The following is a 12907-nucleotide window of genomic DNA, read 5'->3' as shown; positions in this document are numbered from 1 at the left end:
CCCTTTCACTCTCCTTGCTGGAGATTATCACTTTGAGAGCTAGGTTTTTTATAAAATTATATAACCCAGCCTATCTATTTCAGGTATAGATGTAATTAATTAGCATCTGTACTCATATATAATATGTATACATTCAACATATGGACCTGGCTTCATCCCATTACCTCAGTTCATCCCACCTGGTCAGGCAGGAAAGAGGTGTTGCGGACCCTGTCAGTCAAAGAATTCCTGGGACTAGGAAAAGAACCTTCTCTGCCATTGCTTCTGCCTGTGGAACATTCTCCTCCCAGAGGAGAAGTGGTCCCCCCCACTCCCCTAGCCATAAAACCATGGTTTTATACCCTTGGTTGGGGCATGCAGATGAACATACAACTGTGTGGTTCATTGATGACCCTAAAACCTTCCCCCACATTTTAATTAATTCTCAACATCTCTTGCCTCTTTTAAATTTTATATACTGTTTTTCATACTTTTAATATTGTATACTGCCCAGAATCCCTCTGTGAGGGAGAAGGGCAGGTCTTAAATATGACAAAGAAAGAAAGAAGGAAAGAAAGAAAGAAATTTAAATTCAGAGATCATTATTACTACGGCAATATTTTTCTCTGTTATCATAGTTTTTTTAAAAAAAAATTACCTGAAATTCTTTAAATAAACAATAATCTGCAAATTGGTCTATTTGATTATATTAGATTAAGTTGCAGTTGTACCATCATCTGGTGAAGTGTGGTTTTATGACATTGCTACTTAAAAGGCTGGAAGATATGTTAAGATTGTCCACTCCAGAAAACATATGAAATCTGATGATTTCTAAATGTTTTGGGGAAATTTCTAGAGGCCAAAACCAGTGATCTAATGAATCCTTGATAATGTGTGCAATGAGAAAACAGAATAGGCCACTGATTTCAGTTCTCCTAGGGTCTGTGGAGCTCTGAGCAATTATGCCAGGCTGGAGATTGCTACGGAATAAAATTAACTATCGACATTGAATGGAAGCTGGTTTAATTTACCTTAGCCATTCTACAGGGTTTATCTGAGTAGTTAAGGGCTACTGGAAATAATGCAATGAAAACTTACTATAGAGCTCTTTGAAACCTATCATGATAAATATATAAACATTTTGAGGAAAAAAATCATGTAGACTAGGACACTTCAATATGAACTGTTATTTATGTTAATATACATTGTTTTATCTAACTGCATGGGATTTTAATTTGAGAACCTGAAAATATGACCTCTAAGCAGTATTGGATGACATACTGTCATTGAAAGAAGTTAAGCAACAAGTGTCATCAATGTCCTGATCTCATTCAGTTTTATTTCTCAATATCTTGAAGTTATTTATGTCTACGTCAGTGTCTGGATTCGGTGACAAGGTGTATAAAGCACTTAAAATGAAGCAGAGTCCTGAAAAGTTAGAAAACTTGTGGCTGTGGTTCTGAATGAGTTTGTATTCCTATTGAGATGCTTCTAAGATTCATAATTGTTATTGCAAGCTCAAGTAACTTATATTGCTAGAAATGTCTACTTATTTGACATGTCAACTATGGTTTTTTCTGGACAGTGAAGTTTATAATAGATATAAAAAAAACTGCACTCCCCTGTTATAATGCCAGGTTTTTGAGATATAAAATATCAGACAGAGATAAATCACTTCAGCATTGTTTTCACCTTGAACATAACATATAAACTGTGATCCAGTGTCCATATGCATCATTGCGCAATTGGCTTATTTTGTGTGCTTGTACAAAACGTGTGTGCAAGCACCATACTAGATTTGTATTTCAAACTGGTTAACTGACGTCTAGTCTTGGGATAGGGAAGGTGTTTCAGAGGTTATTGTCGGAGCCTTATCTTATATCCTTACCTAGGGAAATTGTTATTTGTAAAATTACACCACAATCAAGGCTTGGTAACATGTTCTTAGCTACTTTCTTCACAAATGTCTACATTTTGTTGCTGTTATGGAAACACAGTTCTAAAAATAAATACATGGGAAACCTAAGTTGGCCAAAGATATATTTCAATAGGAGTTGTGAGGAAAAGGACATAAAATAGTATGACAATTAATTACAAACATGGTACATGGACTGAAAAGCCTGATCTGGTGATGTTGCCTTGCTTTCATCCTGTGAAACTTTCATCCTGTGAAACTAGGAGTGAGATTCTACCAGTTTGCACCTATTCGCTAGAACTGGTTGTTAACATTCTAAGCAGTTTGGAGAACTGGTTGTTAGAAGAAATTACTGGCCTAATCCTGTAAGGAAGGCAGGAAGGAAACATTCTGGTGTTGCTTGCAGAAACTGCCTCACCATTAACCCTTATTACATTCTTGGCAGGACTAGACTTCCTGTCTCTGGAACTTCTCTAGAGTTTTTTTCCCCCTCCTTTGCTGGTATTTTGCTTGTGTGGAGTGACTATTCAAAGTTACAATGGCACTGAAAAAAGTGACTTATGACCATTTTTCACACAACTGTTGCAGCATCCCCATAGTCATGAGAGGCCAGGTGAGGAGATGCGTGCCTCGATGTGAATGATATTGAGTCGGCCACGTCCAGCCAATAACATGACCACCAAGCCATGCTCACCAACTTAGCCACTCCCACAGAACTGGTTGTTAAAAACTTGAATCCCACCCCATGTGAAACCTTGACACAAATGTCAGGAACAATTTTTTTTTTCTCTTAGTGTGATTGGGGTACTATTGTGGGAGGATTGATGAGCAGAGGACTTTGGTATCTTAGCAGGGGTGGGATGCTACCGTTTCTGCCCGGCTCTATAGAACCGGTAGCTCTGAAGAGCAGCAGACACCGAACCGGTTCTGTGTCTGCTGCTGTTTGGCCCACCTGCCTGCCTGGGCTCTTACCTGTCCTTTATTTCACCCGTGCACAGTGCTTATCAATTGTCTGATGGCATAGGTGAAGGTTTATTACACGCGCACACAGTGCGCAAAACGTAATCACCGAACCTGTAGTAACACCGGTTGAATCCCATCCCTGAATTTTAGCAATGTTTTTACCTCAGAAGTGTCACCTCAGAAGTGTTTTACCTCAGAAAAACAGAAATACTGAATACTTCTCTGCTTAAGTTACTACTTAATCCAGTAGCAAGATAAAGGCTTTTAATAATTAAAGTTTGCACAAAATGTAAATAATTTAGTTTTTAAAGGGTTCAACCTGTATTAGAAATCAAGTACAGCCAATGTTAGTTTGCTTACATTTTCAAAGAAATTAACATTTTTTTAAAAATTATCTGAGTAGGAGTTTTAAGTATATTGGAAAACAGCAACTTTGTTAAAATCTACATTCATTACGATTTAAAAAAGAAAAAAACCCAGATCTGATTCTCAATTTTTTTTTTAATTTATTGTTACAAATAAATATAAACTTGAAAAGCCAGATATATAAAATAGATAGGAAATTATTTGATACATCTCATTAATGGAAGAATTTTATGTAATTTCATTAACATGGACCAACAGTCTTCTGCATTTTAAAGGACTTGTTATTATTACTTTTTCCTAAGTTTTTTACTGTTTTCCTTGGAAAGTTCTACAAGTGTGTATGGATATTGCATGAATACTGGTTTGTCAGGTAATCAATTTGTTATAAAATTATTTTGCATCAGTGTCTGCTCAATTGCTGTTTCTTTTTAGCTTGGATGATGACATCAAAATTTCATAAATCGGAAATAGTATGGCTCAGTTGCTTACTGCTTTGTAAATTAGACTGGAAAGTTCAACATAATTTGGGTCTTTGCTTATGCTTGTGTCAAAAAGCCAGGCATGTTTAATAAGCATTGACTGATTTAACTTGAAAATCTTGCTAGAAAATCATGGGAAAATGGAAAAAATGTGCTTCTATCTTATCCTGCAGATTAACAGTTTATTCAGAGCTCAAACATCTGAACACACATGCTGCTGACGCAGTTGTGAAGCAGCTGGTGGAGAAATCTCCTGTTGTAAATGTCTATCTGTCTGCATTTTTATAGGATATCCTGTTAAGCCATAGAGGCTTGTTTACTTGTAAGAGTCATGCTAAATATGGTGTGTAATCTGACAGCTGACTTCCATGCCTAAAGGGAATCAATGACAGCTTGGAGGAACATAAAGAAATTTATTTTGATTTCAGTAAAAGTAGTAGCCTTACAAAGCCAAGGATTGTAAGAAAGCTCCTTGAGGAAAAGCTAATAAAACATTAAATAGAATATAATTAAAATTATGCATGTAACATAGCATTTTAGGATCTTGACCGATGAACAAGAAAAAATAAATTATTTTTATTTTACTTAGTTTAAATTTTCATTGATTTTTCTATAATCTTTGTTAATTTGGTTCCCGTTGAGAATGTATACGTTTGACATGTATAAGTATCTGAATACCAAATTCTGTGACTAAGTGTTTGTCTTTTTGCTCTTGTACCCCCATCCACCTGTTCAAAATTTTCAGCTCCACTTAACAGTTGTTCAAGAGAGCTTTTGGAGGGAATCCTTCCTTGAATTCTTCTAGACTTTTTTTTTTTTGCATCAGGTTATCCATGTAAATAGTGCCAACTGGGAAAATAAGGGAACCATTCAGTTTTGGAGTTGATTACTTAAGAGACATATTTACCCCACTGAACTTACTATTGAGTAATCAGTTTAAGAATCTTTTTGATAGAATTGCATTTTAAGATTAATGCTGCATAAAGTTAAACTGTAAAGCTGTAGACTTTATTTATATTAGTATAAAAGCTATCACAGGCCCAATCTAGATCAATCTGTAATGATAATAGGAACTAAACCAGGGGTCTTCAAACTTGACACCTTTAAGACTTGTGGACTTCAACTCCCAGAATTCCTCCTCCAGTCATGTTAGCTCAGGAATTCTGGGAGTTGAAGCCCTCAAGTCTTAAATTTGCCAAGTTTGAAGACCCTTGAACTAAACTTACTTTCATTTCTTCCTAAAATTGCAACAACTGTTTTATTATTTTACTTATACAAGTTATTTTATAAATCTTTCAATGACTTAAGGACCCTTAGGCTGTGGTTGGGTGAAAAGAATTAATTTTACTGTGTCTTGATAGTATCTGCCATATCTGTAATAGTATCTATTCTATAAGAGTAGCCAGATTAGTGTAAGGGTTAAGGGGTCAGACTAGAAACTCAGAGGCTGTGAGTTCTAGTCCCACCTTAAGCACAAAGCCATCAGGGTGACCTTGGGCTAGTCACTTTCAACCCAAAGAAGCAGGCAAACCATTTCTGAAAAAACTTTTCTAAGAAATCTTCAGGGACTTGTCCAAACAGTTTGCAAGGATCAGACACAATTGAATGGAAAGGTAAAAAAAGATCCAATGGGAGGTTGATACAGATGATAGCCCCATTGCTATGGAAAATATAATCAAAGCTATAGTATTGTTCATGCATCAAAATATGACATGCTTTCCATATGTATTTATATGTGTATATGTAAATCCACATCCACACACACGCACATATATAGATATATATGTCTGTCTGTCTGTCTGTCTGTCTGTCTGTCTGTCTGTCTGTCTATATTATCCAAGTCTAGTGAGATTTTCTGGTGCTAGTGAGAAGCAGTATTTATGAGAAATGTTTGAACAGAATAGAAGACCGAATTGCTATGCTACAATTGCAAATGTATGTATGTATTGTATGTAAATGGGAGATCGCCAGGACTGTAGCTAAACAAGGAAGAAAAAAGAAAAGTAAATCACAATAATTAAGAATATTCCCCAAACATTTCAGCATTGTTGGCAAGAGCCTACATGGTTATGTCTATGAGGTCACTAGGAGTTGAGCTTCTTGGCAATGTTACTTTATGTGATATAATGACTGGTCCTAGAATTACTTGTGCTTAAACAGGCAGGAAAGTTTGGGGTAGGTGGAGCACCACAATAATTGGGCAGTTAATCCAGGAAAAGCAGATATCAGGACCCAAATGTATATAGTCTTCTTCATTAAATGTATCAATTTTTTTCTTTTTTAAAAATTTTCTTGTGAAATCTTGCACCTGAAGGAAAGGTTGAAATTTTTTGGGGGGGAAACAGTTTATTAATATTTGTATTATTAAAAGAAATTGATAAAACAAATATAATAAAAGTTTGTAATTTTTAACAAAGTATCGATGCCTTGCATATTTATTTTACCTAGTCAACTGAAAAATACTGAAAGCATTTTATTATAGCAATACCGGAAGGTGAAAGAAGACTATAGGCATTTCTGCACAGCTAAACCACTTAGCTTTTTTATCTGTGGAATGTGAACTTGCAAATGAAACTTTAGCGGTGTACTATAATTCACTATTTTGCAATAAGGAGGCCTGAGAAATAAAGCTTTAAACAAGCCATTCTATTATACAATGTTTGCAGGTACTTTAATCAGAAATATTAAAGGTATGGGTAAGTACACAGAGGCATATGGGATGTTTGTGATATATTTGCAGTCATACTGACTGGGAATTTTAGAGGACTGAAATGACTCCATACGAGTTTCAGCCCTTGCATATTTTGGACTCAATTTTGGTAATAACAATTTCATTTTTAAAACAAATGATAGCTTTGTACTTCAGAAGTTGAAGGAACCAGAGAGTTGTCTACCATGTCTTCATGGTATGCCAGGGTTTGAAAATAAAATCAAAGTAGAGATTCAGAGAAGCATTTTTGACAGTAAGGAAGCATAGTTTTCAAATGCCTAGTATGCTGTCGTTTAGTTTTGAAAAAATGCTGACTTAAAGACTGAACAAACACTTCTGTGTTGTGATGTAGCATCCCAAGTTTGAAAAATAGCGTTAAAGCAATTTTTGCGGCAAAAATGTTCTCTTGTTTTGTCTTTTAGGATTAGAATAGAATAGAATAGAATAGAATAGAAGCTGTAAGAGACCTTGGAGGTCTTTCTAGTCCAGCTCAAGCAGGAGAATCTATACTATTTCAGACAAGTCTAGTCTTTTCTTAAAAACCTCTAGTGATGGAATACCCACGATTTCTGAAAGCAAGCTGTCCCATTGGTTAATTGTCTTCACTGTTAGAAAGTTTTTCCTTAATTCCAGGTTGCTTCTCTCTTTGGTTAGTTTCCAACCAGTGTTTCTGTCCTGCCTTCTGGTGCTTTGTAGAATAATTTGACCTCCCTCTTCTTTGTGGCAGCCCCTCAAATACTGGAATACTGCTATCATGTTGCCCCTAATTCTTCTTTTCTTTAGAGTAGCCAAACCCAAATCCTACAGCCATTCTTCATGTTTTAGTCTCTGGGCCTTTGATCATCTTAGTTGCTTTTCCCTGAACTTTTTCCAAAGTTTCAACATTGTTTTTGTGCTATGGTGTCCAAAATTGGTTGCAGTATTCCAGGTGTAGATTAGAAAGATACAATCTTTGATTTTTTTTCCTTTTTATCCTTGGGTCATAAAGTTTTGAGAAAAAAAATAGTGAATCCCAGCATCATCAAAGTATAGATATTTTTTAAAGTAATGTAACTGGGACCCTTGCTCCACAGAACTTTCAATTTGAACTTAGACAAATTGATGTGAACAGAATTTACAAATTTCTAGTATTAAATGCTTTAATATAAACTGTTATGGGTTTCTTTTTCATTAGTACTTCAAGTTCTGTGAATGTTACGAACCGTGTCTTGGCACAGTTGTTGACCGAAATGGATGGGATTGAACAGTTAAAGGATGTGACAGTTTTGGCAGCTACAAACCGGCCAGATATGATAGACAAGGTAAGTGATGGTTGTGGCTCGTTACTACTTTTGTGCCAAATAATGACTTATGATCATTTGACTTTGTTAGAATTACAGGCAGTGGAGAATTTAAATGTTTATTAAAATTCATTATTTTTAAACAAGCCAAGACATGGATGATGTTTTAATTGATTATTGATCTGCATGCAGATCAATACAGTTAAGTTTCTTTACAGTTAAGTTTCTTCCACACTTTTACCTGCTCTTCTAAAGTTTTGAACTGTCTCCTAGACTTATATTTCAAAAGCAACAAATAAAACTGAACCTAGCTTGCTACTGATGAGAAGAAAAAAAGAAAACCTTTTCTTACAAGTGAAATTATATTCTTTCTTTAAACTTTAAATTTATTCAGTCCAAAGTGGCAAAATAAAAATCTATTTTTGCCTTTTTAGTTAGAGTGAGCTTAAATGTAGGCTTTCCTAAGTTTTAGCAAGTTTATTAGCTTTACATAATAAAAAAATATTGTCAATCATCAAATAACAATCTACACAGCAGATTGTAGAGAAATTGAATGAATTGTTTACATCAATCATTGCAGGAGATATGCAGAAGATAATCAGGGTAAATTTATCAGGCTGATGAAAATCAAAGGTGATTGTAAGGCTTTAGAATATGGGTGTCAAACTTGCCACGTCACATTGTTGTCACATGATGTATTGTAATGTTTTTTCCCCTTTGCGGAGCTGGGGTAGGTGTAGCCTCCACGTGATGCATCTGCCCAGCGGCCACCAGTTTGATACCCCTGCTTTAGAAGGATCTTGTCGTGACTGCGTTGGAGCCTGAGTCTGGGAATGAAACAGAGCTAGGGCCAATGGAGGAATGACCAGAGGACCAGGATGAGGCAGTCCTGGGTCCCTTGGGCCTGGGAAGTGTCACCAGCGAGGGAGAGGGGGCACAGGAGGATCAGGTGAGAGGAGAGGATAGGGCAGGCAGTGGAGCAGAGGAGCAACAGAGTTCCACTTATGAGCAATCACCTGCCCCCCGATCTCTGAGCATGAAGAATGGAGAGGAGGTAGGATCAGCACAGGGCAACCTGACAACTCGGGAGGAGGGTTCTCCGCCCCTCACCTGGGGAATTAGATTTAAAGTGACACTGTTGGGAGGGGCATTTGTCAGGACAAACCTCATGTGCTGTTACCGACATCCGGATACTTTGCTGTGTTTTGTCTTGTTTGTCTTGTTTGCCATGCTGCCTGGCTACGTGCGAGGTTGCAGTGACACAGTTATACTGCGGGTGGTGCTGCGACAAGGACTCTGAAACCAAACTCTCAGAACTGTGCTGCTACTCTGGACTAATAGCAGCCAGGAACTATTGGAGATATGTGTTTAGAGCTTTGTTCCTGGACTTGAAGTTGGAACAATAAAAGGGAGTTAAGTCTTCATTCTGGCTGTATTGTTTCCGTGCCCAGCTCTGGGTCATCACAGACTTCTTTAAATAGAACAAACGATCAGTAATCATCAGAAAAAGAAAATGTTGCATACCAGGACTAAGCTCTCACTTCACATATAATACTATAGAGCAGGGGTGTCAAACTCAAGGGCCATGGGCCGGATCCGTGGTCCTCCCATACCCCATTTTGGTTGGCAAAGTGCTGTAGGAGGCGTCCATCCCATCTCACCAGCCTGTGGAGAACTACAATGCTGATCCGGCCCTCCAGTTTGACACCCCTGCTATAGAGTGTGAGCTGTCTATAGTTACCTAAGAAAAAACTTGTGGTGATAGTGGATAATTCAGTGACGATACTATTTCAATAAGCAGTGCCTAGGGCAGTGGTGGCTAGCCTTTTTGAGCTTCTGTGCCAAAAATTGCATGCGTGTTAGCACGCGTGCACTCTCGTGCCAGCACCTGGAATGCAGTGCACGCCCCATGAGTATGCATGCACAATCCCCACCCCCCGCCACCCCCTTAACTGCACTTTGCCTCACAGCTGATTTTTTTGGCTGGTTTGAGGCCTTTTTCGGCCTTCCAGAAGCTTGGAAAAAGCCTCTGCAAGGCTCTTCAAGACAAATAATATGCCTGTTTCGTCACTTCCGGTATTACAGGAAGTGACGAAACGGGCCTATTCATCCTGAAAAGCCTTGCAGAGGCTTTTTGCAACCCTCTCAGAGGCCGAAAAAGGCCTGAAATCAGCAGAAAAATCAGCTGTGAGGTGCGCGCATGTACGGTGAGGTAAGTTTGCCTGTGGCTCACGTGTCGGCACAAATGGCTCTGTGTGCCACTTGTAGCACGCATGCCATAGGTTCGCCATCATAGACCTAGAGGGAAAAAAACAAATTCCATGATAGGAAAGGGATTAAATACAAACCTGCTAACATTTATCTCCATGTGGAAACTGGTATAGAATACTGGTTGCTATATTTTGAAAAAATGTAATAGAATAAGAATGTATTATTTTTAGGTTCAGGAATATAGATTCAGGATAGTATTCTATTCAAGTGATATTCTGCACATTACATATATAATGGAATTTACATAGACAAGAGGGTAGCTAGCCATTTATACAGATTATAAGATTAAAAAACAAAATGAAGTTATCTGTAGCTTTGTTAATACTGTCACTATCTAGGGATATGTGCTGGGCTATCCAAACAGAAAATGCTCCTACTTCTGGGCTCCTGGTAGTATGAATATAGATTAGATTCGTTTCTGGTTAGGTCCAACTTAACTTTTAAATCTGGTACCTTGAATGGGGATGGGAAACATACTTTTTAATCATGGTGATTGAATTAAGCAATTCATTTTAATTAAAAATACTTCACAGTTAAGAAAATAGTTAAAACTTGCCTTACTTAAAATAAGGGATGTATTAGGATAATGTTTTGGCAATATTAAACAGTTACTTAAAAAAAATGATGATGATGATGATGATATCCATTCTGTTGTGTCCAACTCTTAGGTTTATTAAATTATTAGCTTTTAATTTTGGATGAAAGACTTCACATTAAATAGTTTACTTACTTTCCTGAATTGTGGCAAATTTGCCTTTGCATGCTTTTAATTTATTGATTTTATAGCTGACATTTATAAAGATACTTGAATTTCCAAAGGAATCTGCAGAGTATTTTTTTTAAATGCCAAATACAGTAAATAAATATTTCCAGGTGTGCTGAAATGTTCTTTGTTTCCAGCTCTTCATTTGTCAGGAAATATTGAGAATGGTAGATCAGCCTTGAGGCTCCTGAGTTAGCTCCCCTTTACAATCCAGTTTGTGACAGTTTGAGGAGCATTGTGAATTTTTCACTAAAGATTTATTACTTGCTTGACAAAACAAGGCATAGATGAACTTGTTGGGTTGCGTTTTTCACAGCTGTACCAAGACTGAGACAAATAGTCATGCTGTTGTCTATAACCCCTATATAAATAAAATTTTATAATGGAAAAATTTTCAACTTGTTGTCATAAAATTGTTAGGACTGTGCAAAGAATATTTAAGTTGGTGATAATAATTATATTTTGCTAATTATTTTTTGTTAAACTTATTTTTATTTGTTAAGGTTTTTTTTCCATTTTTTTAAAAAATAATCCATTTATTTTAAACAACTTGAATTTGAAACTTAAGAATGTGGGATTTTGGGGGGGGCGGGGTGTTGGTGAATACAAAAGCCATTTTATTTCCTTAAAAATAGGAATGTGGAATAACATTATCTACTGAAAATTGAATTTCTTACCTAAAATATATCATACCTAAAATGTTTTCTTCGTTTCTTTTCATAAATTTAAATTAATTGGCTTTAATAGATTCACAAGCTTTCTGCTGATCTTTTTAAAAAGTCACCTAGGAGAAACGCAGTACAGCTAGTCCTCATTTAGAAACAATTTGAAGTTACGATGGCACTGAAAAAAGGGACTTATAGCCGGTCCTCTTAGCATTTCCATATTCACATGTTCAGTTTGGTAAATGATAATAAACATGTATTTACAATGGTTGCAGCGTGATGTGACTACCATTTTTGAATCCCATCTGGCTTCCAGTAGGCAAAATCAATGGGGAAGCTGGATTCACTTAATGACCTCATTATTCACTTAACAACTGTGATGCTTTACTTAACAACCATGGCAAAAAAGGTTGTAAAATCAGGCATGACTCACTTGAAACCATCTTGCTTAGTTATAGAAATCCTGTTCCCAATTATGGTCGCATGTCGAGAACTGCCTGTATTCACTTTTAATTTAATTTCAGAAACATTAAATATTTTGCTTTAATTATTAATTATGTGCAACAAACATGTTTGCCTATTATGTATAATAGTTGCTTTATAAGCTCAATTCTTAGGAAATTCCAAATAAAAAGACATGCTACCATTAGATGAGTCTTTAAAATGTCATGCTGTTTCTATTATATATACCCACAATGTAAGAATATGAAGCCTTGAATTAAATTTGCAATTGACAGAGTAAAATCTTCCTTTACTTTCAAAGGAGTAGAATTCCCACCAGGCCAGGCATTGTTTCCAGTCACAATATTATCCATTTCTGAACAAACAAACAAGTGAACCCACACTGGTGTTTACCTGGAGTAAAGTGCACTTCTGTTCATTCATGAATGGATATTTCATAGTCTTTTCTTGCAGGTTCTGAAATATACAGGTTATGGATAACATCTTATACTTGGCTAGATTTAAGAAAGAGCCTGTTGATTTCAGGAAAAATGAGCATATCAGGAAAGATAATGTGTATCACCCTTTTTTTATCTCTAATGCATGTTTTCTAAAAGTCTACAGAGCAAAAATATCATTTTAGTCTATCTGCTGAAGCAGGGCTAATTCCGTTACTTCATAAGCAAGTACATAGGCTGTGTAAGCAAAAATGGGAACAACAACATGTGTTCATCAGTCAGTATATGAGAAGCATTCATTCCCCTTGGAACATTTTTTACTAACCTTACCTTTAAAAAAAAAAATCCTTCAATTTCTGTCAAATCATGAGGTGCAAAGGGGCCTGTTTCCACACTTGTTAAGTAACTTAAATGCACTTTCATTTCAACAGAATTTAATGTTTAGTCCAAACAAGCAGTTGCCTTTCTGTTCTCAAATTGTATGAGAAAAAAGAAGGCCTCGATTCCTCAAATTACCTTAAAGGATAGTGTGACACAATGAAAGCAAATATTGATGCGGTAACCATTTTTCTTACTAAGCGGGCCCCATAACAACAGTTAAAGAAGTAAGTAAAAGA

At 36.4% G+C, this 12907-nt stretch overlaps 1 protein-coding gene across 3 annotated transcripts in view; it reads left to right on the top strand.

The window, feature by feature from the left end:
* AFG2A (AAA ATPase AFG2A) overlaps positions 1–12907 on the top strand; it is a 126131-nt gene that overhangs the window by 31125 nt on the left and 82099 nt on the right. For all 3 annotated transcript variants that reach the window (XR_015744127.1, XR_015744128.1, XM_026698006.2), the window contains exon 14: positions 7587–7713. Coding sequence is in view for 1 of the 3 variants with exons in the window: in XM_026698006.2 (XP_026553791.2) it covers positions 7587–7713 (127 nt within the window). In the remaining 2 variants the exon portion in view is untranslated. The remainder of the gene's footprint in view (positions 1–7586; positions 7714–12907) is intronic.

The sequence above is a fragment of the Pseudonaja textilis genome, chromosome 6 (assembly GCF_049901715.1).
Source record: "Pseudonaja textilis isolate UNSWEBS1 chromosome 6, rPseTex1.2, whole genome shotgun sequence".
Taxonomy (NCBI): domain Eukaryota; kingdom Metazoa; phylum Chordata; class Lepidosauria; order Squamata; family Elapidae; genus Pseudonaja; species Pseudonaja textilis.
The sequence above is the reverse complement of the archived record's forward strand: the minus strand, read 5'-3'. Positions and strand labels throughout refer to the sequence as shown.